At 44.8% G+C, this 13,717-nt stretch overlaps 1 protein-coding gene across 1 annotated transcript; it reads right to left on the bottom strand.

The window, feature by feature from the left end:
• Positions 1–263: 263 nt before the first annotated feature.
• On the bottom strand, positions 264–13,573 carry ZCCHC17 (zinc finger CCHC-type containing 17). The gene is made up of 7 exons (XM_015883714.2): positions 13,337–13,573; positions 13,014–13,071; positions 11,800–11,900; positions 11,007–11,098; positions 10,148–10,248; positions 8,911–9,059; positions 264–1,175 (listed from the first exon to the last, which is right to left on the bottom strand). Exons 1-7 carry the CDS (start codon positions 13,376–13,378, stop codon positions 999–1,001), a joined length of 720 nt encoding a protein of 239 aa, XP_015739200.1. The 5' UTR covers positions 13,379–13,573; the 3' UTR covers positions 264–998.
• Positions 13,574–13,717: the final 144 nt, after the last annotated feature.

Below are 13,717 nucleotides of genomic sequence, written 5' to 3'. Positions count from 1 at the left end.
TCACAGTGCAGTCACTACTACAGGCCATCACCAAAAGGCACAGCGAGCCACACCAGTCTTCATGTGGGGATGGCATCCTCAGCCCAGGAAAGCCCTGTAGGCTCTGGCACAAGGCTTCTCCCCTGCCTGGTTATCAAAACTCCATAACACACTCCATCTCCTCCCAAGCAGGCAGTGCTCAACTTGCAGGCCAAGGGCTCTTTTATCCACTGCTCAAGATGAAAGCGTGGAGCACACAAAGGAAAGAGAACAGTACAAAGTACACCTGGAGATTTGAGAGATTTATTTTCCATCCTTCACAAAGGCAGCAAATACACCACAGTTAATGTTTACTTAAAATATCACCACTCACCACTTTGCTTCTTACTCTGCCACTTTCAATGTTTACAGACAAAAAATGAACGTGGCAGGGGGAGGGTTTTGTGTGCCAAAGCCAACTCACAAACCCAGCCCTTCCAGGCAGCGCCTTGCATTGGGAAAGGAGCAGGGTGAGGGTACAGATAGCAATGCCCTTCCTTGGAGCTGTTGTGCACCAGGGCTGTGCTCAGTCATTGCAGCTGCAGCCATCCAACAGAGCACGTGTGCAGGCAGGCTGGGGCACAGGGACACACAGCTCCACCTTTTACAGGCAACCACATCCAGGACTGATGTCACAGCTCAGGGCTGACAGCTGACCGGGAATCCTGCAGGGTGGTGGCAGCTTACCCAGCCCAACAGGAGGCTACAGGACATAGAAGGGCTGATGGATGGGTGTAATTAATTAGACTATGCTGGCAGGCACACCCAATGGCCTCGGTGGGAGAAAATGGCAGCCCATGCCTAAGGTAACAGAGGAAAACTTAGAGCAAAGTCAACAACTTTAACAACACAGGCTGAGCGTTACTTTTGGAAGAAGGAAACTCCTCGACTCACTGTGAGGAGCACAACGACTTGCTCCTGCTTGCTCCCAGCAGCACATTCCAGGGATTCACAACAGCAGTGCCCTTCTCTTCCTGCTGTCACTCTTTGGTCTTCTTCTTATGCTTCTTTTTCTTCTTTTTCTGAGCCTTGCTGCTCTTCCCCGAATGCTTGGCCCTCTTGCTGGCTGGCTGAGCCCCATCACTGTCCGAGTCAGAGCTGTCCGAGTCAGATTCAGAGGACTGCTTACTCTTGTGCTTCTTCTTTTTCTTCTTCTCCTATAGAAAGAAGCAAAACAAAGCTTTGCACATGGGAAAACCGTCACTTGTGTTCACCAGGGCACTGAGCCATTTGCTGTCATGAGAGCCTGAAAAGTTGTGAGATAATCGAGCCTGTCCCAACAAGATGATGCACACAAGCTTTGCCCCAGCTGCATGGACTTTGCCACCCATGCCAGCCCATAGCTGTAGCAGGCACCATCTGACAGCTGGCAGGGCAGAGGTGGATATCGAAATGGAAATCCAAGCCTGAATACTGGTAGTCACATCACAGAGAGATTACTCCGTTTATTTAAGGCTATTCCTTTGTATATGGGTTGGCAGGAGGAAAACTTTTGCCAATGAAATGGGTTTCTGAAACAGCCAGCTGGAAGTGAGTGCTATCCCCACTTCCTCACATCATCATCAGCCCACAAGCTGCCAGGAAAAGAATGCTAATGCATTGGAGCTCTAACAGTAACACACCCTTCTCCTCACTGCAAAGGCCAAGCATAGCCAAAATCCAGAGGAATAGCTTGGTAACCTCAACCACCCCAACCATTAACTGAGAACCATGGATAGAGGGATGGGACAGTCCTGCAGGGGCTCTCACCTCCCAGCACACCACAGCCCTTAGAATGGCTGTGCTGGGGAGGATCCCACACCGCCCCCTCCCACACCCCAAGGCCCAAAATGTTTTTCAGATGTGAAGTTTCCCTTGGCTCTCCCCACAGGGGAGATGGGATGAGGAAAGTGCCCTTTGGCAATAACTCTCTTTGCACAATCTCATCTCCCCACCACAGGCAGAGGTTAGGGGCATCACTGAGTCCCCAGGCCTGCATTTCTGGGAGGCTACAAAGCAAAAGCTACACAGTGTTCAAGAAGAACCTAACATTCATATGCTGGTGCTCAGTAAGTCCTGCAAGGAACTTCATAAGAGGAACTGATTTCCAAGGCACTGAGCAGTAACTTATTAGCACAGATTACTCTGAAATCATTACTGCAATACACCTCCTCCCAAAGTTACATCAGACCAAGAACCTCAAGGCAGACAAAGACTACTTAATGGCACAGGGATGGCAATTTGTATCTACTTAATTAGACAGCAGGGCTGAGGGGAAGGATATACATCTGGCTGTGCACACAGCACGTGAAGGCCAGAACCAGCCCAGCTGTGCCCTGCAACCCAGAACAGCAGCTGGGCCACCACCTGCAGGGTGTAAAGCCTCAGAACCAGAAGGGAGCAGGATAGCAACACCATGATTCTGGGTAATAACTTAAATGTCCATGCAGGTGAGCAGGTTCAAGATGAAGTATATTGCTAAACATGCTGAGACTGCTAATGGTGGTCCCAGACCTCCATCCAAGTCCAGAAAGGATTCCATCCAGCAACAAGCACTCACTCCTTTTTCCACAGGCCTATCAACACTAAGAAAGAGACCTCTATATGCAGATGCATATCGTGAATTTTCATTGCAGTTCAAGGGCATAAAAAGGACGTAAGAAGAAGCAAAATGGAGTTGCACAAAACAGAGATGGGCCAGCAAGTCCACCCATGCCACTGCAAATGGCTGTGATAGGCTTAGACAACAGCAGTGAGGAATGCAGCCCAGCAAGCAAAGCTTGCTGCTCTAAGCCCTATAACTGGTGTTTTTGCTTGAAGTGAGCTACACATTCCTGGACAATATGTGTGCTAACTGCTCTGGACCTGCATATGTAAGACCTGGCACAGACTTTCCCAAACTTGCTGAAAACCAGCACCTATTCCATTATACAGTTATGCAGGCAAGACCAAGTGCTGGTTGTACTAGATGAGGCTTTTTCCCCCCATCTGTAGTCCAGCTCCTTTCCCCACATGCATCTTATTTAGACTTGTCATCCTGCCACAGTTCAAAAGCACTGCCCTCCCCATGCAGTTTTGGGCCCTAGAATGGCTCCTTCTGAAAGCACCAAACTAACATAGGGGTTTGCAGAAACACAGCTGGAGTGGAACTGAACAGCCTCCAAGTGGGGCATAAGGAAAGAGCCGCTGCCAGAGATGGGCACTGCTACTGACAGTCCCAGACACAACGTATTCAATGCTTGCCATATAAAACGTGTTTTACATTCCACTATGCAAGGAAGCATAACATGTGAAGCCTGGAGACCCCAAAGTAGCAGCTCTGCTTATTTTCAATGCCAAGCGTTCCCAATGACCTCAAGGTCACCCTTGGGCTTGCAGCAGAGTTTTACTGGAAGAGGCCTGCTGTAAATCACAGCCCTGCCTTGGCAGGGCTGATTGTGCCATGAGGAAACTTTTCATGAGGAAACTCAAAAAAAAGCAGCAAGCCCAAAGGCACAGTTGTGCAAGACACAGGGCTACAGGCAGAACAAGTTTTCTGGAAGGTCTCCTCTCTTGGCTGGCTGCTCTGTGCATCCACAGCCAATCCAGAAGAACAGTTAAGCCAAGGAAGAGGAAAAGAATGCACGAACAGGAGAAGGGAACAGCAGCATCAGCCATGGAAATACAAGTGATACCTGCACAAAATCAGAATGACTCACGTGGGCAAGTATTTCTACCTGCTCCAACAAAGCTGGGATCAGAACTGGGTGCTGAAGGTCTGAATCCAGCACTGACACTGTGGGCCTGTCCTGAGTCACTCTGGGATGCCTGCAGCACTGCCTGGGGCTGGCTACACACCCACCCCACCCAGGCAAAAACAGCCTTCCCAGCTAAAAAAAACTGGAAAATATCCACCTAAAGGAAACTTGCTTCACAGAAGGAAGCCTGAGAAAGTCAATGTGTCTATTCACCCACAAGACTGCAAATGAAGAAACCAGTAATCATGTGAGAAACAACTGCTAAAAACAGAAAAATAATAAATGAGGCAAAGATGGGGGGAAATTCCCCTGTAATTGCTGACTCTTCCATCCTGACTCTGCTTCTGCTGTTGGCTTGAAGGTCCTCTGGCAGCTCACTGTGACAGGGAGGATGTTAAGCCAAGACCATGCAACATGGAGGTATGCTTTAACAGGGCATTGCACCCAGCTGCTGGCAGCCCTCCAGTGCCTCACCTCATGCTATAAAGGGCAAGATGTCTTCAGACTGCTTGGGGAAAAAGGTGCCTCAATGCAAAGAGCACAGAGAAGGCTGAGTTCTCCCCCTCCTCCCTACGAGACATTCCTTCAATTACGTTCAGTCACTTCCAGGCAAGCATGGTCTCCATATGAATACACCAGCACACAGGAAGACAAACTGAGGGGTGAGCACGTTTCATTTAATAACACATTCTCCCCTAAGAGTGGGGACATGAGCAACCCATCTACAAATCACAGTTCAGCATGGATAACGTGCCATAGCACCAGACAGACACTCTCAGTTAAGGACAAAGAAAAAAAGCTAGTAGCTTATTAAACATGAAACACAGCAATTAATTTAGGGAGACCACATAGCAAAGACAAGGCACAGCTGAGAGCTGAATATCAGAGTCCTCTCACACCCCAGGGAGGATTCAGAGAAACAGACTGCACACCTAGCAGCCTTTTAGCAGGTATCAGTTTCTGCAGCTCCACAACAGCACCACGATAATTCTGACAATACCAACTTAACTACAAAGACTCACGTGGCAAGGGTAGAAGCAAATCACTACCGTCTTCTTCTGAAGACTGTTAACAGTCAAATCTTCTAGGAAAAAGGATGTAGGGTGGAGAATTTTCTCAAGATTTTCCAGTCTGTGCATGTGGTGAGAAAACTGGAGAATACCTTAACAGCTTCATTCCAGAGACTGGGAAGCTGACTCAGCATGCAAAGGCTGAAGATAAGACAGAATGTCACATCTGTCCCCTCAGGATTACAGGAAGAGGTACACCAATCATAGTAACAAAGGAAAAGACACTAGACCACAGACCTGACTTTAAGTGCCAGCATCCTGGTACGGAATGAGCAGCACTCAGCTGCCTTCCCATGCCCCACTGGATGCTGGACTTGCCCTGCTCACCAGGAGCTACCTGCACTGCACAGCCTTCCTCTGGTTTATATGTCAGTGCCAAAGTAAACGCCCATACTCTGCCTTTAACAACAGCAGCAAAACCTCCCCCAGGCCTAGAGATAGAGACAGGTCTCCAGAAGGGATTGCTGCTGGTGGATGAAGTTGAGCTCAGCTCTGTTCTCAGGCACACCTGAGAACACTGTGCTTGTGTAAGCATTGTGAGAGAATTATGCCCAAATTCCAAATGTTGGTCCTCTCTGAGCATCTTTACAAGTACAAAGACCATTACAGTTCTTCATATGCAGTATTCATTACATCTATTACAGTTCTACTAAAATGGAACAAACTTGCTTCAAAATCCCTCAAACACAATGACTGTGCTGAGGAATGGCATACATCTAAGCTACAGCCTGATAGCCCTGGCTTTCCTATTGCCTTCCTATTGAAGGAGCTGGTGCTATTAAAGGGGACCACACTACTCCAGGCCTTTTCCTGTTCTTTGTAAGACAGATTGCTTGGGGCTACATTCTAAGAATGTTATCACAGCTCATTCCTTCTACAAGTATTTGATTTGCAGATAAGAGGGGAGTCTCCACAACTCTCAAAGAAGTTTAAAGAATTTTTCACCAGCACTTTGTAGCCATGGTGTTGTTTAGAACCTTTATGTCTGTCCTGGTGATAAAGGAAAAAGGATTTCCAGCTGTCTGTCCTCCTGCATCTCCAGCAAGGTGCTGATATTCCTGCTAAGTTTTTGTTAAAAATATATAAAAGAAATTAATCTCTCAGTTTAATATTAAACAAGATTCCTTATGTAAATCCAAGAGATATATTTTATCTCTAGTTTAAGGACCAGTTTGAATTTATCCAATGAGAAGAGACTAGGCTATGGCCATTTATTAAATACAGCAAAAGACAGAAAAGCATAGATAAAGATGCTATAAGATGCATACATGAAAAGAGAGTGGACCAGATTCTGCGGTGCCCCAAGCTATTGCCATTTAAGAATTAGGAAAACAAGTATTAGCAACAGGCAAGAACTGATGAGCTTGATGAGTTACAGGTCACTGAACAAACAACAATTAATGAGGTGTGGTTTTAAGTGAAAGACAACAGGAATATTTCATGGTAATCGTTTACAGCACGGGGAGAAAAAGCGACAAGGATTGCAGAAAAGCAATCACAGATCACATTTACCATACAATTCCAGTGCCCATTGCGAAACCACAGCAGAGGACAGGTCATTTTTGTAAAGTTCAAATTAAAAGATATTCCTCATAGTGCTGAAACAGCAGTTCTTTTCTCAGAGGGCCAAGAGAGAAGAATCAGAAAGGTTTGTTTTTTCTCAGTGAACCTCCCTCCTATGCAAGCTCAGCATAGGCACAATGTCGTGTTCCCATAGGAGCTCCCTCATCCTGTGACCCACAGACTAAAAGTGAAAGGGACACAGCAACAGCCTGCACAACTGTCAAGGCTCCTCAGATGCTCTCTGGTACTTCCACAGCACAGTGACAGCACTAACTAGACGAGCTTCTGCCACCAGTCAGTTTTCTCACTGATAACAGGAGGTGTGTAGTACTAACACAGTGATCTGTAAGGAGAAAGTCTTGAACCTGCTGTCATTCCAGAAGTTGATGTTCTGGTGCAGAGAGCTCCTCTCTGTAAATGTCACACAATTCAGGCAGGAAAAGAGCAGAGAACTGAAGAACTTTGTGTTTATCTACATTGTGGTATGAAAGAGATTTCAGTAGTACAAAAAACACCGTATTTTTTTCTCTCCAGGACTCTCACAAACCAGGACAACAGCAACAAATCATATATCTCCAAACAGGAAGGATCCAGCCATACAGTAACATTGGGGATGGCATGCAGACAAAGCAGGGAGGGAGGTCCCAAGAGCATCCCTTTAAGGAGTGTCTGGAGGGAGGGAAGAGCACTCAGGGACTACAAGGGAGTATCAGATCAGGGTCACAGAAAGTGCTGATAATGAACAACCTGCTGCATTAGTGCTACTACTATGACAATAAACAGCAGTTTCCTATCTACCAAAGCACCTCTCTACTCACTAAAAATATATTTCTACACCTATGTAACAAACATCAGATGGGATGGGGTTTGCAAATTAATTCTAACTAGGTAGATTGAGCTATTCTGTATAGATCCTCTCAGGGCTCCAGGCAAGCAGAGAAGCACATGGTGGCTCCCAGACAAGATCACAGCAGGCACCTAAGACAACAAGGGAGCTATTCATTTCAAGGATCCCACATCCTGCCTCTGGAAAGCTCAAAAGTTTTATTTTCCAGCGCTGGAAAACATCTGAAAACTTTTGTTCTTCTTAAAAAGGGAGAAGATCAAAGAAACAAACAGCATTTAAAGAAAGGCCGTTAAACCAGACTAAAAAACAACAACAAAAAGTAACCAATTCACAACAGTGACCCACATACCCTGCAGTCCCAGCAGGGCAAGGCAACACAGGGAGCCCATACCCCCTCGGATAGGCACCAGTGTGATAAAGCACTATTTGTGTACCTCCCAGTACAGGTTTTCCCAATAGAATTGAAATAACAGCTACACTGTAATAAAAAGGGAGCCACTACCAGTTAATCGTGGTTGCTTTAGAGGGAGAAGAACTCCAGGTAGGAGAAGCAAGCTCTGCTGAGTTTTTGCCAGCAGCCTGCTCTCACCACAGCAAGACACAAACTGCAAGACTGAAACAGTCACAGTTAGGCTGGGATCAACAAGTCAGTTCAGTCGAGTGTTTCCAAGACCAGAATAGAAAAGAACACATATATTCTACTCTGCAGCATAATAACACACCACAGACAAGCCCAACACATTCTTGAATGAGAGCCTATGGGAAGCAAAGCACATCTCACTACCTCTGCCTAAAGTTTTCCTTTTCTTCAGCCTGATCTGCTTCTAAACATGGGAAATCCCTCTGTCTTCCCTGTCTGTTGCCCCTCTCCAGGAAAACAGAATGGCTGTAAGGCTGTGGAAGGAAAAAAAAAAAAGAAAAAAAAAAAAGGAAAAGGCTTTGGAAGAGTGATGGAGATTCGTGTTGTGAATGCAGCTAACAAAACGTTTACTTAAAGCCTCAAAATCTCACTTCTCAAGTCTCAAGGTCTCACTTCTGTATAATGAGACAGACCAGCAAGCACTCCTGTTTTAGATTCAAGTCTCCTCTACGTTTTTCTTCTCTTAATTAAACCAGTATGCTCTGAATCCAGAGTTCTACCATCCCAAGGTTAAGATACAAGAACATAAAAGTTCTCTTACCCCTGAAAATTTCTAGCTTTATAGCCTGGAAATGTACGCTTCCTGTGCAAATAGAGTCTCTTATTTTACCCTGGTGTGTGCAGATACAGCGAGTTCACATCACACAAGCTGGCAAGGCAGCAGCAGGCATTTGCTTCAGATAAAGAAAGGTGATTGGATAAGAGCAGCAAGAGAGAAGACAAAAGAGTGCTACTGGCAAGAAATGTGGAAATTCAGGAAACCTAAGTAAGTTCTATTGAGCTTCACAACAAGAAAGAGATGCCTTTCTCACTGTAAGGAACCTCTTTTGAGAGCTAAGTGTTATAACACATCTTAGGGACAGTTTACAAGAATAAAAGGAGATAGTATAAGACTTGCTGCAGAGTCTGCAGAAGAGGCTGCCTGCATGCAACTGAGCTACTTCCTCAGTCCATCACTGGCCACTCAATCACATGCCGTAGTAAATCACAGATGTAGCTCAACAGAACCATCTTGTGTGGCTCACTTTTCCCAACTCACAGTAAGGTACCTCATACCTTTTTCCTTTTCCTTGAAGAATCATCAGACAAGCTGCTCTTTCTGCGTCTTTCACATTCTGCTGCTGTCACCTCTTCTTCTTCCTCTTCTGGAATGAGGCTGTATTTGGTCCCTCCAGGCTGCATGAAACACTCCTTGGCAAAATGACCTGCAAAAGAATGTTTGAAGGAACAGTCCCTTTCCATCCTCACACACTTCTATTCTGTATGCACTTCATACAGCCGAAGTGCCAACAACCTTTTTTAATAGCAGCCACAATACAAACATCTCGAATGGACATTTTTTTTGTCCAGGGCTTTGTACTCCTTTAGCATGCCCTGATTTAAAAAAAGATGAGAATAAATGCAAAATACTTCATTTTGGAAAGACTAGTCAAAGCAAAGCTAAGACACTCTCGACGAACAGGGAAATAAGGGCAAGGACTCAAGCATGAAAAAGTATACATGGAAGGGATGGATATCTGATGGGTGAGTGGAAAAATACAGGATCTGGGTAGGTTCGGGGGTTTCTTTAGAATGGTATTTTATACTGCTGCACAGAACCATAGTGGTGTTTAATAGCTGACATTATATCTGTCTTTATCAACCTTCTCCAAAATAACATCAACTCCAGCCTAACCACCTCCTCTATGGTCAAACAATGTAAGACAAGAAATTGATTGCAGCAAAAACTCAACATACAAAGAATTACCTTGCACCTCAGCACTTGCAAAGCTACTGTAGAAGTACCACATAAGAGAAGTACTGTAGGAGTACTCCACATTGCTGCACTAAGCAAAATACAGAAGCCTTAGGCAAGAATGCTTACTTGGAGCTCTAAGACGGCTGCTGGAGAACTTACACTGTGTTTCCAGCAACTAATCAGTGAAGCCATTTCCACTGACCTTTCTTACCCTCATTAAATGGTCTGGTGAAGACATGCATTCATTTCATACAGTGCAAAACTGGAATGAAGTCTTGGTTATAAAGACAAAACAAAAATGTAGAAAGAAGAGAATCCATACTCAAAAGAAAGCTCAGGGATACGATTATAAGAAACACACCTTCCAAAAGGAAGGTATTTAAGTCTTCACTTTGCACAATGACTGATGGAAAACGCTGCTCTCCTCAAAACAAAATCAAATCTTTCCAAAACAAAACACAGTAAGACAAACTTCACTACGATTCCACCCATAGGTCACTGTCTGGTTAGAACAAGGCTGAGTCAAAAGAACAGAACAACCCCACAAAGGCGCACCTTTGCAGCCACATTTCTTGCACACAGTGTTCAAGACAGCTTCAAGTGTGATCTTCTGACTGGTGTAGTCTCTAAAGGAACGCTTTTTCCTCTCATCCTGACTGGAAAGAGAAGAAAAGTTCTACTTTCAGTCCACTCTCAAGCTCAATCCTTTATACTTACAGTCAAGCTAAATTTCCCCCTCCCCTCCAAACAATTCTTAAAAGCACAATTAGGTTAAATCAAAGAATGGCCATCTATACATTAGAATAAACCACATCATTAAGAGCATGCTAGTGTTACCTTCTATCTTAAGATCAACTGAACAGCCTCTACACAAAGTAGGCAAATGCTATAAGCTGCAACTAAGACCTTTACAGTAACATCCATTTGACCCAGTTGAACACACACACTGGTCTTGCAGGTCAAATAAAACTTATTTTCACACTGGATGCGTCACAGGAAAATGTAGACAAGGAACCTCAGAAACATTAAAGCAGTCAAGATTTGGTTTCTTATCATGTATAAGTGGTAAGATCTTATCAAGTGAGTCTATGCCCACCTTGGATGAACAAGTTTCCCAGCACAACTATCACTAAATACAAGAACCAAAATGCTACCAGGGTGCAGAGGGCTGCAATTCACTGCTAGAGAGAAATTCCTGACAGCCTCTAAGCAGCACGACCAAGGAAGCACCTTCAGTCAGCCCTCCAACCAGCCAATGCACTGTTAAGCAGCTCAGGAAGAGCTTCCCTCACCCTCTGTAGGAAGGAGGGCCTTGAGGATAATTATGGCAGGAAGGCTAGGAAAGAAAGGCAGGGAAAAGCAGGCAGCAGCAACCTGCATGACCTGTTATACTCTACTCGGTAGATTTACCTACTCAAGGGAAACATTGTTTGGATCAAGATCTTTCCCTGTGCCTTGGTTAACAACCTTCATGGAAAGGGACAGTTTGAGTTTGTCATCTTTCATCTGGAAGAGAAATAAACGGAACAAGAAGAGTAAAAGTCAGGATGTTAATTAATATAATCCATCCGGAGACCTACAGGGAAAGAATGAAATTGCAAGCAGAGCAGAGCACTATAAAGAATACCAAATCAAAGTGATTCTGTTCTATTACACTGTAGTTGCATTTTCAGTGTAGAACATTCCAACAGACAGAACAGCTTCTTATGTAGCCGACCCAGAATAAAGACAAGATCATTACAAGTCCTTTCAGATTAACAGAGAATCTACAGGACCAAACCTGCACCAGGGAAGAACTGAAAGCTCTGCTATAATTCTCATACATCACCCACAAGGGAGATCCCCCAGATCAGTAGTTTAGCAAATCTGCATCCTAAAAAATTAAGTCATACAGGCCTTTTCCTTACAGCCCCTGACAATGCATGGTGAGAATGGGCGTGCAAGGAAAGAGTAGGATCTCGATGCTTTTCAATCAAAAGCTTTAATGAAGATCCTTCTCCTGAACTGCTTTATTTTGAGTCACAGGTCAGTGCCCAAAGTCACATTGGAAAGCAGGCAGAAGCTGGCCAAAATCAACACATCACACCCCTAACAAATTAATGAGCACGCAGCCCCTGCACACAGAATTTCAAAGGTCACTGTTATAATGGATACTATATTACAATATAATTATACACAGCACAAAAGGAACCAAGAATTAACATTACCTCTTTTCCAATGAGCTTCACCCACACTTTGTCTCCCACATCCACGATCTCTGAGGGTTTATCAATGCGGCAGGAGGACATGTGAGTCCTATGAACGAGGCCTGATCAGAATTTTGAAAGATAGAAAGAGGGGAAAATTGTGAACTATGAAGAAATAATACTACAAAATAAACACTATTTATCTTTTTGACCTTCAGCTCATCCTTTTTACTATTACTACTCTTGTGTATGGGTGGTAATATACCCAGGGAGGTGGTGGAGTTACTGACCCTGGGGGTGTTCAATGAACGACTGGATGTTGTGTTGAGGGACATGGGTTAGTAGGAGCTATTGGAAAAGGTGAATGGTTGGACTGGATGGTCTTTTAGGTCTTTTCCAACCTGAGTGATCCTATGATTAGCACAGTAATACATGTGTATGAAGAAGGAGAAGTACAGATATACCACTTAGGCTCTGCACCTCAAAGGAAATTCTCTACAGCAGACACACTTCTGTCCAAATCCACTATTAGAACTGGCACAGAAGTAACTAGTCACTTTTGGATATATTATGTCTATATTTAAATATACCACACTTAGGAAAAAGCCACATCTAAACAGACCTCTGTGTCTCACATGCAATCATAGCACCTAAATTTAAGGAGCATCAACTGGCTCCTTAATTACAAGAACCAACTTTTCCTACATGCTTAACCCCAAAGCTGTTTGCTTGGCTTGGTCACACTGACTTGCGGAATCAAACTCTATAATCCAGAGATGGGTTATAAAGCAGGTATGTTTATTCCAGCATTGCGCAGCACCGGGTGCAAGGGGGATAGCTCCACCAAACTTGCACACCGACTTGTAAAATCGTGACACAGATATAGGTACATTTAATACATAGTCAATGATTTCTCAGAATTCTGATACATATTCAATGATTTCTTAAACTTCTAATACATAGTCAGTAGTTCTAGGAATTCTGATCCATATTCAATAGCTCTTTAGCATACAGACCCCCTCTTGTTCTTATCAGGGGGAATGCAACTCCTCTTCTGGTCGTCTGTGAGGTCTCACTCCTTATCTGCAACCTCCCTGCTCTCCTAGGCCCCTTGTTTCTTTTACTTGTTACCTTTAAGTTTCCTTTACTTGTTTCTCTAAACTACCTTTAAGTTTCCTGCTTCACTGTTCAACACCAACATGTAACCAAGTCCAAATGAAACCACAGCAACAAACCTTGCTTCCTGCAGCCCGGGATTTTAATAAACGCCCCATATTCCGTCACAGCAGCCACCTGTGAAGAAAACCAACACAGCATTTAATCGAAAGCCTTTAAACATTTATTCTCACTATAGAACACACACAACATCCAGATTATTCGTGTGATTTGCTACAACTCCGGGCACCTCAGCAGGTTGGAGCCAATATAACTATATCATATGGGGCCAGCTGCTGCTGTGCTCTGCAGACAGGCATCCTATAGAGGCCGATATACACACGGTGCCATATATACATACATATATATACATATATATGTGATATACACACAGTGCACACACCTCGCCCTGGAAGATGGCGTACAGCTCAGGCAGCGGCTCCATCGCCTCAGCGCCGGGGGGTGACGCGCTGCGGGGCCTACGACATCTGCCAGCCGCCTCCAACTACAGCATGAGACCTAAAGATGCCTTAAAGGAAGAAAACCATATGGAGATCAGACGGACCCGCTACAAAACATCTCTAACTCGCTTCACTCTACGCTCACAGCCGCCATTAGGCCTCCTCCGCACCGCCCTCACCTGAGGGGAGTCTTCAGCCCGCCAATCAACGCGCGCGATACTGGCGGGAGACAAGCGCAGCCAATCGAAGTGACTCATGTTATCTAGTGCCCACCCCTTGACCTCTCCGGCCTCAGCCCGGCCAATCCGTGTGAGGAGCGCGCC

The sequence above is a fragment of the Coturnix japonica genome, chromosome 23, assembly GCF_001577835.2.
Source record: "Coturnix japonica isolate 7356 chromosome 23, Coturnix japonica 2.1, whole genome shotgun sequence".
NCBI lineage: Eukaryota > Metazoa > Chordata > Aves > Galliformes > Phasianidae > Coturnix > Coturnix japonica.
The sequence above is the reverse complement of the archived record's forward strand: the minus strand, read 5'-3'. Positions and strand labels throughout refer to the sequence as shown.

Excerpts from the sequence above, each read along its gene's own strand:
- ZCCHC17 (XM_015883714.2), bottom strand. The coding sequence starts at position 13,378 with ATGGAGCCGCTGCCTGAGCTGTACGCCATCTTCCAGGGCGAG. Across the intron at positions 11,901-13,013 it reads CCCGGGCTGCAGGAAGCAAG|GCCTCGTTCATAGGACTCAC; the intron begins GTTTGTTGCTGT and ends AATTCTGATCAG. Across the intron at positions 1,176-8,910 it reads CTTCAAGGAAAAGGAAAAAG|GAGAAGAAGAAAAAGAAGAA; the intron begins GTATGAGGTACC and ends TTCTTTCTATAG.